The 15,281-nt window shown below is 36.8% G+C and overlaps 1 protein-coding gene across 1 annotated transcript; it reads left to right on the top strand.

Annotated features, from left to right (window-relative positions):
* Positions 1-3,788: 3,788 nt before the first annotated feature.
* Positions 3,789-13,391, top strand: LOC104403889 (cadherin-12-like; the record flags this gene model as incomplete). The annotated part of the gene is made up of 2 exons (XM_010012173.1): positions 3,789-4,001; positions 13,138-13,391. Coding segments are annotated over exons 1-2 (467 nt in total), but the record flags the coding sequence as incomplete, so codon positions are not given.
* Between the last annotated feature and the right edge of the window lie 1,890 nt (positions 13,392-15,281).

Below are 15,281 nucleotides of genomic sequence, written 5' to 3'. Positions count from 1 at the left end.
CAACTGAAAAAAATACAGACAAAGAAAAAGCAGGAGAGGATAATCTTGCATACACACAGTACTTGTATAGTGACAGATTAGAAAAAAGTTCAAATAGCATTTGCAGCTCTTTGGTTGAAGGCCATTATGCATTTAGCTTGAGTCTGTAGATGCTAACCTATGTTACTTCTTAATACTTGTTTTGCTGATGAGATGTAATAACGATTTTCATTTCTTCTTCTTATTAGAATTGAAAACCTTCTTGGTAAAAGATGATGTACTCATGAATGGAAGGTGTAGAGAAATAAAATAAAATTAAAAAAAAACCCAACCTCTTTAAGTAAAACCCCAGAACATCTTTGGAGCCTTAAAAGCTAAAACTAGTCTAATCATGTCAAAATAATTGTAAACGTGTGCTGAATTTCAGTCAATATGACTGATTACCAGATTACCTGTCACTTACTGAGCTCTGATTTTTTTTCCTGCTATGTGCTTTGGAATCATCTTTATTTTAGAAACTCAGAGGCAGCATGTTAGCTCACCTCCACTTCAGTTTCCTGAATGGTTATTACCGAGTTTTGGGGCTGGCTAATAAGCTCTATCTGTCATTTCAGCCTAAAAGCTTCAACAGCATCATCACTCATGTATTTTTATCATCGTCATTGAAGCCGCTGAACCTGAAACTCTGAGGAACTTTCACATTTTGAGTCACTTAGAGAGTATACAGGATTTATAAGGGAAAGCCTGAATGCTTATGCTAAGCTACATAATCACTGTAGCTTCACTTTCTCTAGTTTTGGATTCTGGATTGGATTTTAAGTGTAATTTAAGTGTGAAGTATTGTGTAAGTTAACCATGTCAACTGGCACATGACCTTTGGTGTTAAAAATAACTTCTTTTTTTTTTCACCCTGAAAATTCCATTTACAAGAGAGTGAAAAATCTTGACCAGACAATATGCATTGCTACTGTCTTTCCTATAGATGAAAATATTCTGACTTGCATGCAATATACACGAGTGATATCAGCAGAAAGGTAACTAGTTGCAGAGTCCAGTTTCATAATGCAGCCTGAGCGAAGAAAGGGCTTGCTCCTTTGGTACATCCAATATAACTCATCCTTTACAAAAGCCAGCAGCAAACTTAGAAAACACATTTAAAAGAGGCTAATGCAAGTGGAAGAAAATATTTTTGTAGGCAGAGAAGTCACATGTGACAATCTACAGAATTTGACAGAACTGTTTGAGCAGCGTAACCAGCTGCTGTGTAAGTTTGTCTGAGCTACTTGTTACATCATTCCTAGAAGCTGCAGAGAACCAGATTTTTAGGACCTTTGGGAGTAAAAGGTTATTACTCAGGCCTGTTTTGATATACCTCTACAGCAAATGGAGGTAATAGTGTACACAGGCAAAATGGACGGTAAAAACTGAATAATGCTAAACTGTCACAGCAAGTCCACAGCAACAAATAATGTGTTCTAGAAACAGAAAAATAAAAATCCACAAAACTGTCTTTCTGTTGTATTTCATGTGCAGCATGTGTTATCATTTCAAATGTCTTCTATACAAGGACTATTTCCTGGCATGAAAAAAGATGGTTTTCTGCTATACATTATTTTCTCTTGAAGTTTTTCCCTGAGCTGGGAACAATATACATTATTTGTTTTTACTTATTTTATTCTCAAAGTATTGTCACACTAGCACCATTAACAGCTTCCATATGCTGTGAAGATAATGTTACAGGAGGACGATGGCCATGTAATTACATACTACATCTTCAGAGATCTGACTCTGGCAGAGCTGAAGATTACTTCAGAATTTCAAATTAATCTGAATGACCCTATCTTTATTGCTGTTGAATTTCTGGAAGTGATGAAATGCCAAGTCATTGACAATAACTGATAAAAGCCTAAACCATCTGAAATGAGTAATGTAGTGTTTCTTTGACTCCATCTACGTCCCATACATTTTACAGCCAGGTACAATGTTTTATGGAGAAATATTTGTTTTAATGAATCTGAGTGCTCTTCAGTTGACTAAGAATAGCCCAACTAGGCAAAAAAGTAAAAATCCATTATCATATGCTTTTACATTTTATGTTCACTAAAACTGTGGCTGTAAAGAGCAAACACTGCAGCAATGATTTCTGTCATCCAGTGTAAGAGTCTGTAGAAGAACTGCGTATCAGGGCTAAAACTATGTTGTGGAAACAAGAAAAGGTTTGCCTTCAGGTATACTTTTCATACTGACAGGCAAAGGGAGGAAGTAAACAAAACAGATTTTTTTCAGAGGTAATCAGACAATTATACAGTCCAAACTGCTAGCTCACAAAAGAGTAGATTTGCTCCTAATCCAGCAGTCCTAATGTCATTTTTTCCCTCACCTGGATATATTGCAAAGCTGAAAAAGCTGGCACAGCATGCATTGTGAGGAGATAATGACAGGCAACAGCATCTGCTGTTTAATTCAACGGCTGGATGTGAAAGTCATCTATCCTGCTGTTACACAATATACAACTTCTCAGAGCCTTATTTTGTGAAGAGGGACTGAACCAGTACCAAGCAGAAATCTCAGAGAAATTCCCCTGATACACCTCCCACTAGTCATAGGTGCCCGTCCTGCTGTACTACTGAAAAAGAAGTGTATATGTCCTCCTATGTGTTCACATAGAGAGGAAAAGAAAAGGCCGTTGCCAATGTTTTCCTGCACCAAAGGGGCTGTTGTATGAGAGCTGCTGGAGGATGACCCAGGAAAAGAAATCATAGGGCAAGCAAATGCTAGCTTTGCTGAGAGGCAGGATGAAGCAAATCAAACATCCTGGGCCCATTGAAATCAGTTCCAAAAGCTGGTGATTTTGACAGCAAAGGCTGCTGCATGAAGTAAGATAACGCTACCTGCACACTGCAAATACTTGTCACAGTGGTGTTCACAGGCAAAGTAAATTCCAGCAAGAGATGCAGCTGAACAGGAAAGGCCGTCACTTCAATAGTGGTGTAGTAAGTCAGGGCACGGTATAAACTTAGGCCTGTTGCTACTGATGTCATTAAAGTGAAGGCTTGCTCAAAGTACTTTGGACCTTTTCTTTTAGCTTTTTCAGCTATTATGCCTTGCATTTTTTTGACATAGCTGTTTCCCTGAATGAAATCAGACTGTCCTCACATATAAGTAGTATGGCTTATTTTAAAAGTGTGTAATTTTTGTGTTTGGTTGAGAGTTTTTTTAACTTTTATTACCACTAATGGTAAATAAGCTGAAAATGAAACTGCAGAGCTAAAAATTTATGTTTAGCACTGAAATTTTAGTAAGAGCACCCTCTGGTGGCTAATGTATAAACAATATTCTTTATCTTCCCACAAGGACTTGTACATGTAATTATAATACTGAGTATTACAGAAATGGGTTGAAACCCTTTTTCCACTGCATTTTTCCTTTCAAGTACTGTGAAATGCATAGATGTGTTTTCTCAAACAAAAAAATCAGATACTAAAAATTGTTAAACATAGGAGGAAATGCTTATAAACGTATACTGTTTACAAGTAGAATTTAATACAAAAGACTCAACCGTATGGGTAAAATTAAAGATAGAAATACAGATATCTATCTCAAGAGACAGAGATGATAAGGCTCTTACAGTTGCACTGGACCAAATTTAGAAACTAGGGGAAATCAGTGGGTAAAACATGCATATCTTCTTCTAATCATTTGTTGTTTTGATCTCATAATTTTAACTGGATTATTTAAGTCTGTTTATTTTGCCCAGGCTCCATGGTTTTAATCAGACATACTATGCTAATTGTCAAGAAATCCCAAGAATGACTGTCTACCACTTTGTCACAGGTATCTTCCATTTAAAAGTACCTGAGTCCTCTCACGTCGGTTCTGCTATTGGAAGGATCAGAGCTGTGGACCCTGATTTTGGGAAAAATGCAGAAATTGAGTATAATATAGTTCCAGGGGATGGAGGAAACTTGTTTGACATTACAACAGATGAGAACACCCAGGAAGGAGTTATCAAACTGAAAAAGGTATGTGGCACTGATGGGGTGTATGCACCCAAGTGAGAAAATAGGCAAGACAATTAAATGTTGTGCAATTAAACCCCATAATTAAGACACAGTCGTCTGCATCTTTATTAGAATCTGTGTCTGTGATCCTAGTCTTAAAAGAAATTGGAGTTTAGTGTTTCATTTCACATACAATCAGGTATGACTTTTCATAAATAATGTTAGTTTTATCATCAGAGAAGTAATTCTTATCTCTGTTAAAAAAGTATAATTTCTCTTTTATGGGAAGTTTTCCACCTAAAACCACGTGAAAAAATACTCCAGTTCAGAGCATAAAATTAAAGAACTATATTTTACATTTGAGATAAAGTATTACCTTTTCACTTATAAGAATTTTATTTTGAAAAATTTTATGTTTTATTTTAATAATGAAGCTGTTGTACAGTACTGTGGGGAACAGACTTTTTACTCAGAGGAGCCCCAAATGATTACAAATCAACATGTCCTACTTCCAGTCTACTACTAGTGTTTCAAAGAGCTGATTATCAGATACTCATGCAAGGGAGCACATTGCAACTCAGTTGTTGATGTTCCTTTATTGTATGAGAATAAGTTCAAGATTACTGAATTTATGAACTTTGAAGATAGAAAGGGTGTTATTTGGAATTCAGTGATTAAAGCACTCAGTAGGAGAGATACAAAATAGGGATTGTAACATTTTAACTAATGGTTCATTCCTGAGGCCAGGCATGTACATGTACACCAATGATCAACTTGTTTACTAGAAAGAAATGTGAACCATCAACTCATTTTGATAGGCCAGCTTATGCTTCACACACAGCTTATGCTTGGAGGTGTAATTTTTGTAAAATAAACACATTAGGAGCTGAACACTTTGCAAGGGTCAGGGAAGGGAAGACCTCTGGATATGTGTATTAAGACAATCTTTAGGAATAGAGAAACTTTATTTCCAATACAATTTAGGCGTTAAGTACTTAAATTTCCCCCAGCTCTAGCCATGGGTTTATATTTGCATTATATTCATTCTAACAATGACATTTCTGGCTTCAGCATCTTGACCTGGGAAGCAGTAAATTACTTGTGGGTGTATTAATGGACCAGATGATACCAAGTCACTTACCCTTCTGCTAGTTTTAATAACATAAAATGGAAGCTACAATACCCACAGGAAGTAATTTGATGAGACACAAACTCTTTGCACTTTTCACACACATACCCTCTCTTTTCTGACTAAAAGTTTGAGTGTTCTGTTTAGTCCTTATGTGAATTTGTAAACTTTACTTCATTTTTAAAAATTATTCTGATCGCCTTTTTCCTTCTATGCAGATGACTCAAAAATAGCTCCAGCTGGAACTGTCAGGCTGAGCAGCTGCATGCCCCTTTGTATGCACTGCCAGTCAGAAATGACAATGAGTGGGAACCATTGCAAAATGAATATTTGAGCATAGAGAGTAGGTTTTGGTAGGATTCAGTTCTCCCTCTGTTAGTCCTCAGACTCAGATGTGCTGCTTGTTTTTATGTACAGCGATGGAACTTTTCCATACTTGTGGTTAAGTGTATATATATATTAGACTGTATAGACAAAACATTCAAATTGGCAATGCAGATTCAAACAGCACGCATGTAAGATTTGTTACTGGTAAAGAGGATTCACATTTGATACAGTTATCTTGGGATCAACATAGGCAAAATGCCTGGCCACTTTTGAGACTGCTATATGGGGAATTATAAAATATCTAATTGAACCACTAAGTAAATAAAAACCAAAACACATAAATAATTCTATATCCAGATACTTTAGAGTTGCTCGCTGTATTTTGCTGCATTCATTTAGTCTTTTCAGTAACAAGATATGGCATATCTGAAAGTTTAGGCCATTTTAACAACAGCAGAACATCACTTGATGCTGCCTCATGTAAATGATAGATTTCTGTCACTGAACAGAAGGGGAAAAAATATAATCCTAATTCCTTCTTAATCTTCATCATTGTGAGCCTGGGGACAGCGACAGGCTGTGAAGGTCAGGGAGTACTAGCATAGTTCTATGCAGGATTGTGGAAAGAAGATTAAACTCAACATGTAGTTCCTCCAGAAAAGAATGCCTTTAAACAGACTCTACTTCTTGTCCTTCACAAAACTTTTCTCAGGGAAAAGGTCCCATTCATAAGCTTTAAATAAACCAAGCATTTTAAGGCATTTTGGAATGACCCAAAATCCTTCCCCTTAACTTCCTTGCTGGATTCTAGGTTCAATCCAGAGCAATCTGGATTCCTAATGATATTAACTCAGTTTTCATATCCTTTATGCTTGTGATAATATAAATGTGTTTTCATGGGTTCCAGTTTTGAGATTCCCAGAAATGCTGCACATTCACAATTCCTTAGACACCTATTAATGTATGCTACCTGTACTGTACAAGCCTGCAACAGCACTATTCATTTGCCTGCAGAGTAGCAATTTTACATTGCATGGTGTTCCAAACACTGATTTGACGTTGCAGGATTGCGCAAATATTTAAGTTAGGTATGCATTAAAGTCCTCCTTTAAATCAAAGCTAGTAAAAGAATAAGACCAACACTTTCAATTATGAATTATAAAGAATTAACAGTCAAAGCCACTAATAAAAAGTGCCACGCACTTTAAAAACTGGTTTGCTCTTTTTCTGTATCATAGGATATTCTGATGCTGTAAGTGTTGCAGTAATTAAGTGCTGAGACATGTCAAAACCGTGCCTTTATTTTTCCTCGACATTTTCTTGCAGCTAGAAACTGTCGGTCACTGCATAGATCCTTTTTTGTTCAGCTGTTATGCAAAAATCCACAAGACTTCTATATCCAAATTGAGAAAAATGAAACCTTCTTGCACCACACATATTTTTGGTGAAAAATACATTTGATGATAAAAAATTGCACAAACCAAACTGTTCTTTTCAGCATACTAAGTGCATTGGTGGAAGCAAAAGGCCATTCTCTGCTTCTCAGACACCAAATGGGCACGAACAGCTACAGCTGGACAAGGTGAACATCTTAAATGATCTGGTTTAAGTACTTGTTTATGTTCATGCTACCATCCAATATAAACTTGATTACTACTACTCTTGTGGTATTTACATATATTAAGAATTAAATAGCTTTTCTTATAGTCTGCTAAAAGCTTCAAATGCCATCTAGCACCATCGTGTGGTTAGTACTGTAATAGCTTCCTCTCTCCCCAAAAGGGGAAAAGAGTAAAAAGGGGGAAATGTCTGACTTTAGGATAGTGCTGCATTCAGTTCTCCATAAAAGTAAGAAATATTACTATATTAGGAATAGAATGACCGGTTTCTTCCCTTGTCCAGTGCTATTTAATGCAGTGTTTATTGGTGATTATATTTATATAGCATCTGTCCTAACTGAATGCTTCAGCAAACTTGAGAGTGAACTACTAGAAGCAGTGTGACAGAAAGTGACATCTCCTTCATAACAGAGTGTAGTTGCCTCACATGGGTCACAGAGTAGTGCTCCCAGGTACAGAAGGAAAGTGTGTCAGTCCCAGGCAAGCTCCTGATTTTATTGAAACTTCACTGAAACTGAATCTTTAATGACCACACATAACAGAAAAAGAAAACAGAAGGATCTGGGTTCCACTGAATAGCTGGCACTAAATTTGCTAAGCTAAGGATGAGTTTATAGGATAAACCTATTGTGTGCAGAAGCCTCTTAATTGGCTTAACATGAACTAATCCAGAAATTGAGCAGGGTTGAAACACTGAGTTTGGATCAGACATTACTTTACTAATTTGTGCAAAGTGCAAAGTGACATTAACCCAGGAAAAAAGCCTTGATTCCATGGTTCATCTGGTATGATCCTATACTGCTGCTCTATACTGGGTGAGCTTCTCCGTATGGGTCAGGGAACAACTACACCTGTCACACAGGTGACAGAGCTGTATCCACCAAATCACAGGATGTCATGGAGGACACTGCATGATGAGAAACAATAACTTTAGTGATGATATAGTAACAGAAACTGGGGGAATGATGAACAGACCCAGTAGCTGCAGGGAGGTATTTGGAATGTATGCTTCCTTGTAACCTCAGGAGCCATGTTCGAAAAGCCTTTCACTGGAGTCAGCATGTTGAAGTTTGATTACAGACTGAGCTGAGCTGTCTTGCTCATGCCCATGTATGCAGTGCTGGGACATAGCTATAAAGTAAAAGCAGTCTGACAGCATCTGTACGCCACAACAGTGAGCACAAGGCAGACTCCTGACTGTGCCTTATCCAGAGTTGCATTATGGCTACTACTTGCTTTACTAGCAAGACTAGCAGGCACTCACCCCACCACTTATTTCTCCAGAGGTAGGGAATACCCTCTCCAGGTGTGTGCATAGGCACTGTCTGCCTACAATCATAACTCATGAGTCTGTGTAAGTGGGAACTGTGGTCTTACATTTTGAGGAGGAAAAGCAAGCTACATTAAGCCCTTCAGTATAGGCAGAAGGTGTTGACCTGGGTGCAGACACAATCATAAAGAATACCACGGTAGCCACAGAGGAGAATGACAGGAAGAGTGAAGAAGGGGGTATCTTCAATCTCTGCAGCTTGCAGATACAGCTATTAGGTTTGTTTTTTCCTGGAACAGTGAAAGGTACCTGCAGAAACAGGTAAGATGCTTGAGAGCAGCAAACAGATGAACCCTTGACATTGGTCAGCTTCTCCTCTCTTCCAGATACAGAACATAAATATATTTTGCCTACTTCCAATCAAGTCTTGAAACACTCACTTCAGATTTAGTCAAATTACAGCACTTGGTGTAGAGTTGGCCTACAGATTTCATGTTTTACTGTCCATTCTCACCTTTAATTAATGAATGCTCCTGGTTGATCTGGAACTTGTTTTAATAAATCAACCTGCTCTACAATGCTAATTATTTCCTTGTGCTATTTAAAATCCAGTGAGAAGTGTAGTTACTGCAACATCATGCACAGCAAACAGTCATATGACAATATTTCACAAAATGTACAGTCACTCAACCCATCTTCAAGGGGAAACTCTTGCCAGGTTTTGAGACAGGCATATATGGTGCAGAGTTATCTACAACAGCATGGCTTTTCCATCATTGTAGGTGTGGATCCTGAAAGCCTGTATCACAAAAAACACTGTTGTATCTCTTCTGTGTGGATAAATAATAGAAATTTCTGGAGTTTCTTGTCTTGGCTCTTTGTGAAGCAGAACAAACTGACAGGATGGCTGTGCTTCTCATCAGAATTCATTATATCTTTCAGCCCATTTTTTTCGCAGTTCTTTAATTCTTTCTCTTCCCCCTGCTTATATCTATCTATCTATCTATCTATCTACCCACCCAATACCTCATTTTAGATAGATACATCTATACAGTAGCATTTCTTAGCTTCTATCTTAAATATGGGAAACAGTAATATTTTGAAATACATTTATATCTAACAGAGAACTGTTTATGTGCTTTCCTAGTCATACTAAATAATTCCACTCATGATACTTCCAGAGTTGCAAAATAAAGTGATTTGTTAGTATGTGTTATTTGATTTTGGGATTTGTAGAATGCCTTTGCTGCACACGGCTGTGCATATGCTGACAGTGCTTTACTATGCAACTGTATAGAGCAGCTTGTAACCGTAACATAGGAAAAGCCAGATAAGAACCAGTAGGGGAGCCAAATACATCTATTCTGTCACTAGTACTTAGAATATCAATTAAAATACTCCCCTAGTTGTTGAATAGCTCAGAGTTAATAAAGATTGCCTTAATATTAGCAAAAACGTTGTTTACTGTGGAAAAACTTGTAGCTTTTGTAAAGTAAAAAAAAAATTTTATTCAAACTTAGTTTTCTGAATATTATTCTTTTTGTAAAAGGAATAATATTTCTATTGGTTATTTATTTTAAAAAGTAATTCCATTAAAATCTGATTAATTGAAAGAGGTTTCAATGATTTTTTTTTCTGTAAAATTCAAACATTTTGCTATCTTACCAGCACTCCAGATTTTAATTGAAAATATGACTGAACACTGTCAGACATTTATTATGTAACAGCAAAATATGTCTTAAAAGGAAAAAAAAAAAAGAAAAGCGGCTAAAAAATTGTATGGATCACTTATTTCCTTCACAGACTTTAGTGGCATGTACTAAAAAAGAAATATGAAGAAATGCTATTTTAACATCTTGAAAATGAAAAATAAAAAAGGTTTTGCCTGAGAGCTAGGCATACATTCGATTCTTTTGTTTTCAGGCATAATCAGAAAAATGCCAAAATTTAAGACTATCAATAGCTATCTCTATGGCTGAACTGTTTAAAACTGGGCAGACCAGAACTAATCAGAAGATTGTATCATGGGCTGCCCATAAACACAATACGTTAAAACCATACCCTTTTGCTGCATGATGTATGGTGTACAAAATATTTTTCTTTTTGAAATTAAATTCTAGGCTTACTATTTGCAACATTTCCCATCTTTCCGCAGACCTTTCAGTTGTAGTTTAGCCTCTCATATGCTATAAGGCTAAGTTCTGTTTTTTTCATAGGATCATAGAATCACAGAAGCAATTACGATGGAAAAGACCTTTAAGATCATTAATTCCAACCATTTTGTGGGAGTCTGTCACTGATTTCTTTCTCTGATGATGGCCCAGCACTTTCTGCTTGTCTCTTCTAATGTTGAATGCCACCTGTACTTTGTATTGGACACATACTGTTTAACCTTTAACTACATTTCTCATCAGATCCGTAGAAAGACAAAGAATGGATTTCTCTGATGTTACAGTGGAAAAATATTTTCCTTTTGTGGCATCAAACTGTCTTTTCAAAAATATACCATAGTGTTGTCCATAATGCTGGGTGGAAGGTGAGAAGTAACGCAGCCACTTTATCTGTCTTCTGGGTAGTTACGCCAGCCTGAACATACCAATACACAGAATTGATTGAAGTTTTATTCCTTTCTGTCCATCTCCAAACAAGCACTCTGTTCCCCTTGTATTATGAAAGTTGTCACTAGGCACTGGCCAAGGAGGCTGATCTGGTACTCCTGCCTTGAAAAGTAACTAACTCAGTGAAAGATAGCCTGCAAGGAATGCATGGATTTTGCCTCTTTCCTTTAGTACATCTATCTGCAAACATACTCACATATCACAGGAGCTAGTGTGAACAGTTTTAATGCAATATTGAGGTATGAAAGGTACATACACGTCGTCAGTTAGAATAACTACCTAATTGAGAGCTTAGATTTCCTGCTTTCTCTGTCTTAACCATTTATTCCTAGTTTAACCTGTCATACTTAGTTTTTTTCCACTCCAGACTAGTTTTTTAAACTCCAGTTTTTTTCCCTTTCTATAATTCTTGAAAATATATTAACCGTTTATATAATTATCTGGAGAAGAGTCTGTGGGATGTTGATTTTTTTTTGTTGTTGTTGTTTGTTTCTTTGGTTGTTTGGGGAGGTTGTTTTTGGCAATGTATAACAGTAAACATGAGTAGTATAGAAACTGAAGACAGTGTGTCAACCATTTGGATAACAAAGCATTATGTCCACTGTAATGGACATACAGCTTAGAGTTTCACCGCTGGGGCATAAGATCCTCCACACAATTTTGCCTGTTTCTTCTTAGCATTAGTTTTTATTTCTTTTTGTCAGTCCAGCCATGAAGGTGCAAGTCATACTGGCTTTTACTGGTAATTTTGTCCGTAGGAGGATATTTGTATGTGGTAGTGGATTGGTTAGAATCACTTGACTTTCAAGCTTTATTATTTCTATGGCATACAGATTTGGGTGGCTAATTTTAAATTCCCAGCTCAAAAAAACCTGACCATCTAGTCTGTTAAAATTATAAAGTCTTGCATAAGGATTTAAGATCATTATGCTATCTGTTCAGCTAATGTAAGTCAAAGAAACTCGATTGATTTTAATGGAGTTGCTTCAATTTATACCAGGTAGTCATCTGGCCAATTATGTCCTGTTGTGATAAGGACAGAAAATGGCAGAATTTAAATCTATCCTGGCCGTGACAAGTGACTGGAAATACTGTGGTAATGATGGCTGAGGAAAAAGGAAAAAAAAAGTCAGATACTGAAATATTCTTGCTCATACACTTGTGATACTGCTCTTTTTTCCAGATAGCATACCTTTTCCCGTTAAAAAATTTACAACTTGCCAGTTATTATAGGCAGAAACCACTAGGTGCCAGTGTTACCCAGATAGCAGGAAAAGACTGCCAGTAACATTAAAAACAACATGAAAACCGATGGAGCTAAAACCTTTATCAGAAATTAAAGCTTCAGTGTCTTTTCAACTAAATAAGACTGCATTAAGGTTTTTGATATGATTACCTTTCTAAACCCAAAGGCACTAAATTGATGTACATTGACAGAAACCCACAGCAAAACAATCTGTTTGCAGGATGCATTTACATCAAAAACCAAGACAGGTACACAAAAGGTACTATGCTATCTTGAAGACCTTATGGATTACACCTAGGATCATAAGTCAGGATAAAAGTCTGCATTTTCAAAGTACATGCAGTTCAACTATATGGTGTGAATAGAAGTTCACAGATAAGATAGACATTTTACAGGAAAAAATTGTCTCAGATCAAGTTCGAATTCACATTCCAGGCCATGCCTGAGGTTTGGTTTGACCCACTGGTATGTACCAGAGTTTTCATTCAGGCTAATTTCCATCACTGTCATGACCTTCTGAAAGCTTTCCCTGCTAAAAGCGATGGAAGTCTTCTATTTAAGGAACTGGACCAGCTAGACACAGTCAATTGCTTGTGCTTGGGAGTTGTGAATGCAAATATTTGGCTAACCTGTACAACAGCTCATTTGCAAAAGATGAATCTCACTTATTTAACTTCAGACATTTACAGTGTAACTGTTTACATCCATGTCAGTCATCCTGGGTGTTTTTTGGTGTGGAGAAACAGTCATTTCCTGGATATGATTCATCCAGCCTATTTCAGAATTCACCTTAGCATGAGATGAACCTCAGAACAAGATTAGGTGTTTAGATCAGGAGCTGAAGTTTACACTGAAAGCATCTTAAGTTATGTCAGATTAATCCTACTGAAGTGATTTTGCAATGTTTAATTTCAAGTCAAATATGTTTTGCTTTTGTTCTTTCTACAGCCATTAGACTTTGAAACAAAAAAGGCTTATACCTTTAAAGTCGAGGCCTCCAATCTCCATCTTGACCATCGATTTCACTCAGTGGGTCCATTCAAAGATACTGCCACTGTGAAGATAAATGTGTTGGACATGGATGAACCTCCAGTTTTCAGCAAACCTATGTACACAATGGAGGTTTATGAGGATACACCTGTGGGGACCATTATAGGTGCAGTGACAGCACAAGACCTTGATGCTGGCAGCAGCTCGGTTAGGTAAGAAAGCTTTTCCTCCTTCAGTAACTCCCAGAGAACCCGAAGTGATGCTGACAGTGAAACTTAGTGGTTAAGAGCAGAGTAAGAAGGCACAAAATATTCCAAGTCTGTCACTGTAACAGGTAACTAACTAATGGTATGAAAATATTGAAAAGAGATTCTAGTTTAAGTGGGTTATCTGGAAAAATACATGAAGCTTCTTATCATACAGATTATGTAAGTTACTAATGTGCTGATGGAACTTCAGAGATGGTGTGCTTAGACTAAGGAAGTAAAGACATTGTTTTGCCTGGTGTCTGGGGCTTCCATAAAAGTGGCTTTGAAGTACAATAGTGAAAAAGGAGGTTACACATGTTACTTCTGTGTTGTATCTCAATGAGTGACAGTGAGCACTGACTCTTTCATAAGAACAACTTACTATCTACATCTGGCAAAGAACCAATATTTTGATAAATAAATGCTACATCTGTCTTGGCTACAGCTGTGAGGATGTGATTGCTGACCAACATCATTGTGTTCAGCAGACTTCAGCGTAAGTAAACCCCTTAGTTACTGGTATAGCTTGTTTTCCTGAAATAAAAGGGAGAAGAGAGCTGTTATACAAAATGTATTTCCAGCCACATTAGAAACTGTAAAGTGAACCCTACTCATGTACCAATAAGGAAGCTCCTGTGTAGACAGAGTCTAAGATGTAGGCAGTCATTACAAACACTTCCAGTACCAATTCATGCTGGACCTACCTGACTTCAGGAAGTATTTTTGTTCCAGACTTTCATGAGAAATATTGTAGACATAATGGAAGTCATAAATCTTTAAATATTAATGTTTATCAAATGGGACCATGACAGAACAGGAAAATGCCACTACTGTCTACCAGGTGCATGCACATTCATGCATATTTGACTAGAAATTCAATTCGGACTTTTTAATCCATGTTTATTTATTATGTATTTTTACTCAGTACTTATATTCTCAAAATAAACATGCTAGATGATATGTTGTAATAATACTTAAAAAATTGACATATAGCAGTGACTGTTTATCTCCTGCTTTGTCAATTCACTGTTAATTATTGCTTTAAACTATTACTAATGTTTCATTCACTACTTTTTTTTAATACATTCTGCATTCTTTTCCAATACCAAAATGTATTTGTTCATGAATTTGTGACACATTCTTTCCCTGACAAAGGATCAAAACCATCACTAAAAAAGATTGAAGTGGAAATCTTTTCCTTGGTGATAGCTTATGAAAATAGCTCCACTGAAGTCAATATTCTGTTGAAAACCATACTTTCTTGCAAACAGATAGCAAGCCTTTAATCACATTGTTGAGCGGTTTTTCATATGACAGCAGAATAATTTGAATGCATAACCTCTCCTCAGTGATTTTTTTATTTTATTTCACAAAGCTCCTAGGAGACTTAAGGGCTTTGGTTACTGATCCTGTATAGTCTCATGATGGTTTCTTCACAGACTGCACTCATTATAGTATTGAATCCTGAGCCATTTTAAAGTGCACATGTCTATCTTTTTGAACCATGAAATCAGTACTTTGGTGTTTAAATGCCCATCTATTATAAAATACCCTTACAGTTTTGTCTTACCGATCTACTTGCTGACCCCTGACATCAACAAAATACAGAAGTGCTCCCAGACTCATTTTTAATGAACCAATTCAGCTGGTTCGAGTCCAGGGAAACACATGAGAGAGGTCTCATATTTCTCAGAGGGACCTGTTTCTACCCAGAAGTAAGCCACACATTGAATTCAGTGGACTTGGGTGGGAGATAAGTTGCTTTAAGGAGAGAGATGTGTTCCAGTAAGCCAACTAACCTACTGAGAAGATTAAGTTGGAAACCTCACCATGCAGCTCTCCTGGCTAAGACCA

This window comes from Nestor notabilis, unplaced genomic scaffold, assembly GCF_000696875.1.
Source record: "Nestor notabilis isolate BGI_N333 unplaced genomic scaffold, ASM69687v1 Scaffold18233, whole genome shotgun sequence".
In the NCBI taxonomy this organism is placed as follows: domain Eukaryota; kingdom Metazoa; phylum Chordata; class Aves; order Psittaciformes; family Psittacidae; genus Nestor; species Nestor notabilis.
This window is presented reverse-complemented; position numbering and strand designations above follow the sequence as displayed.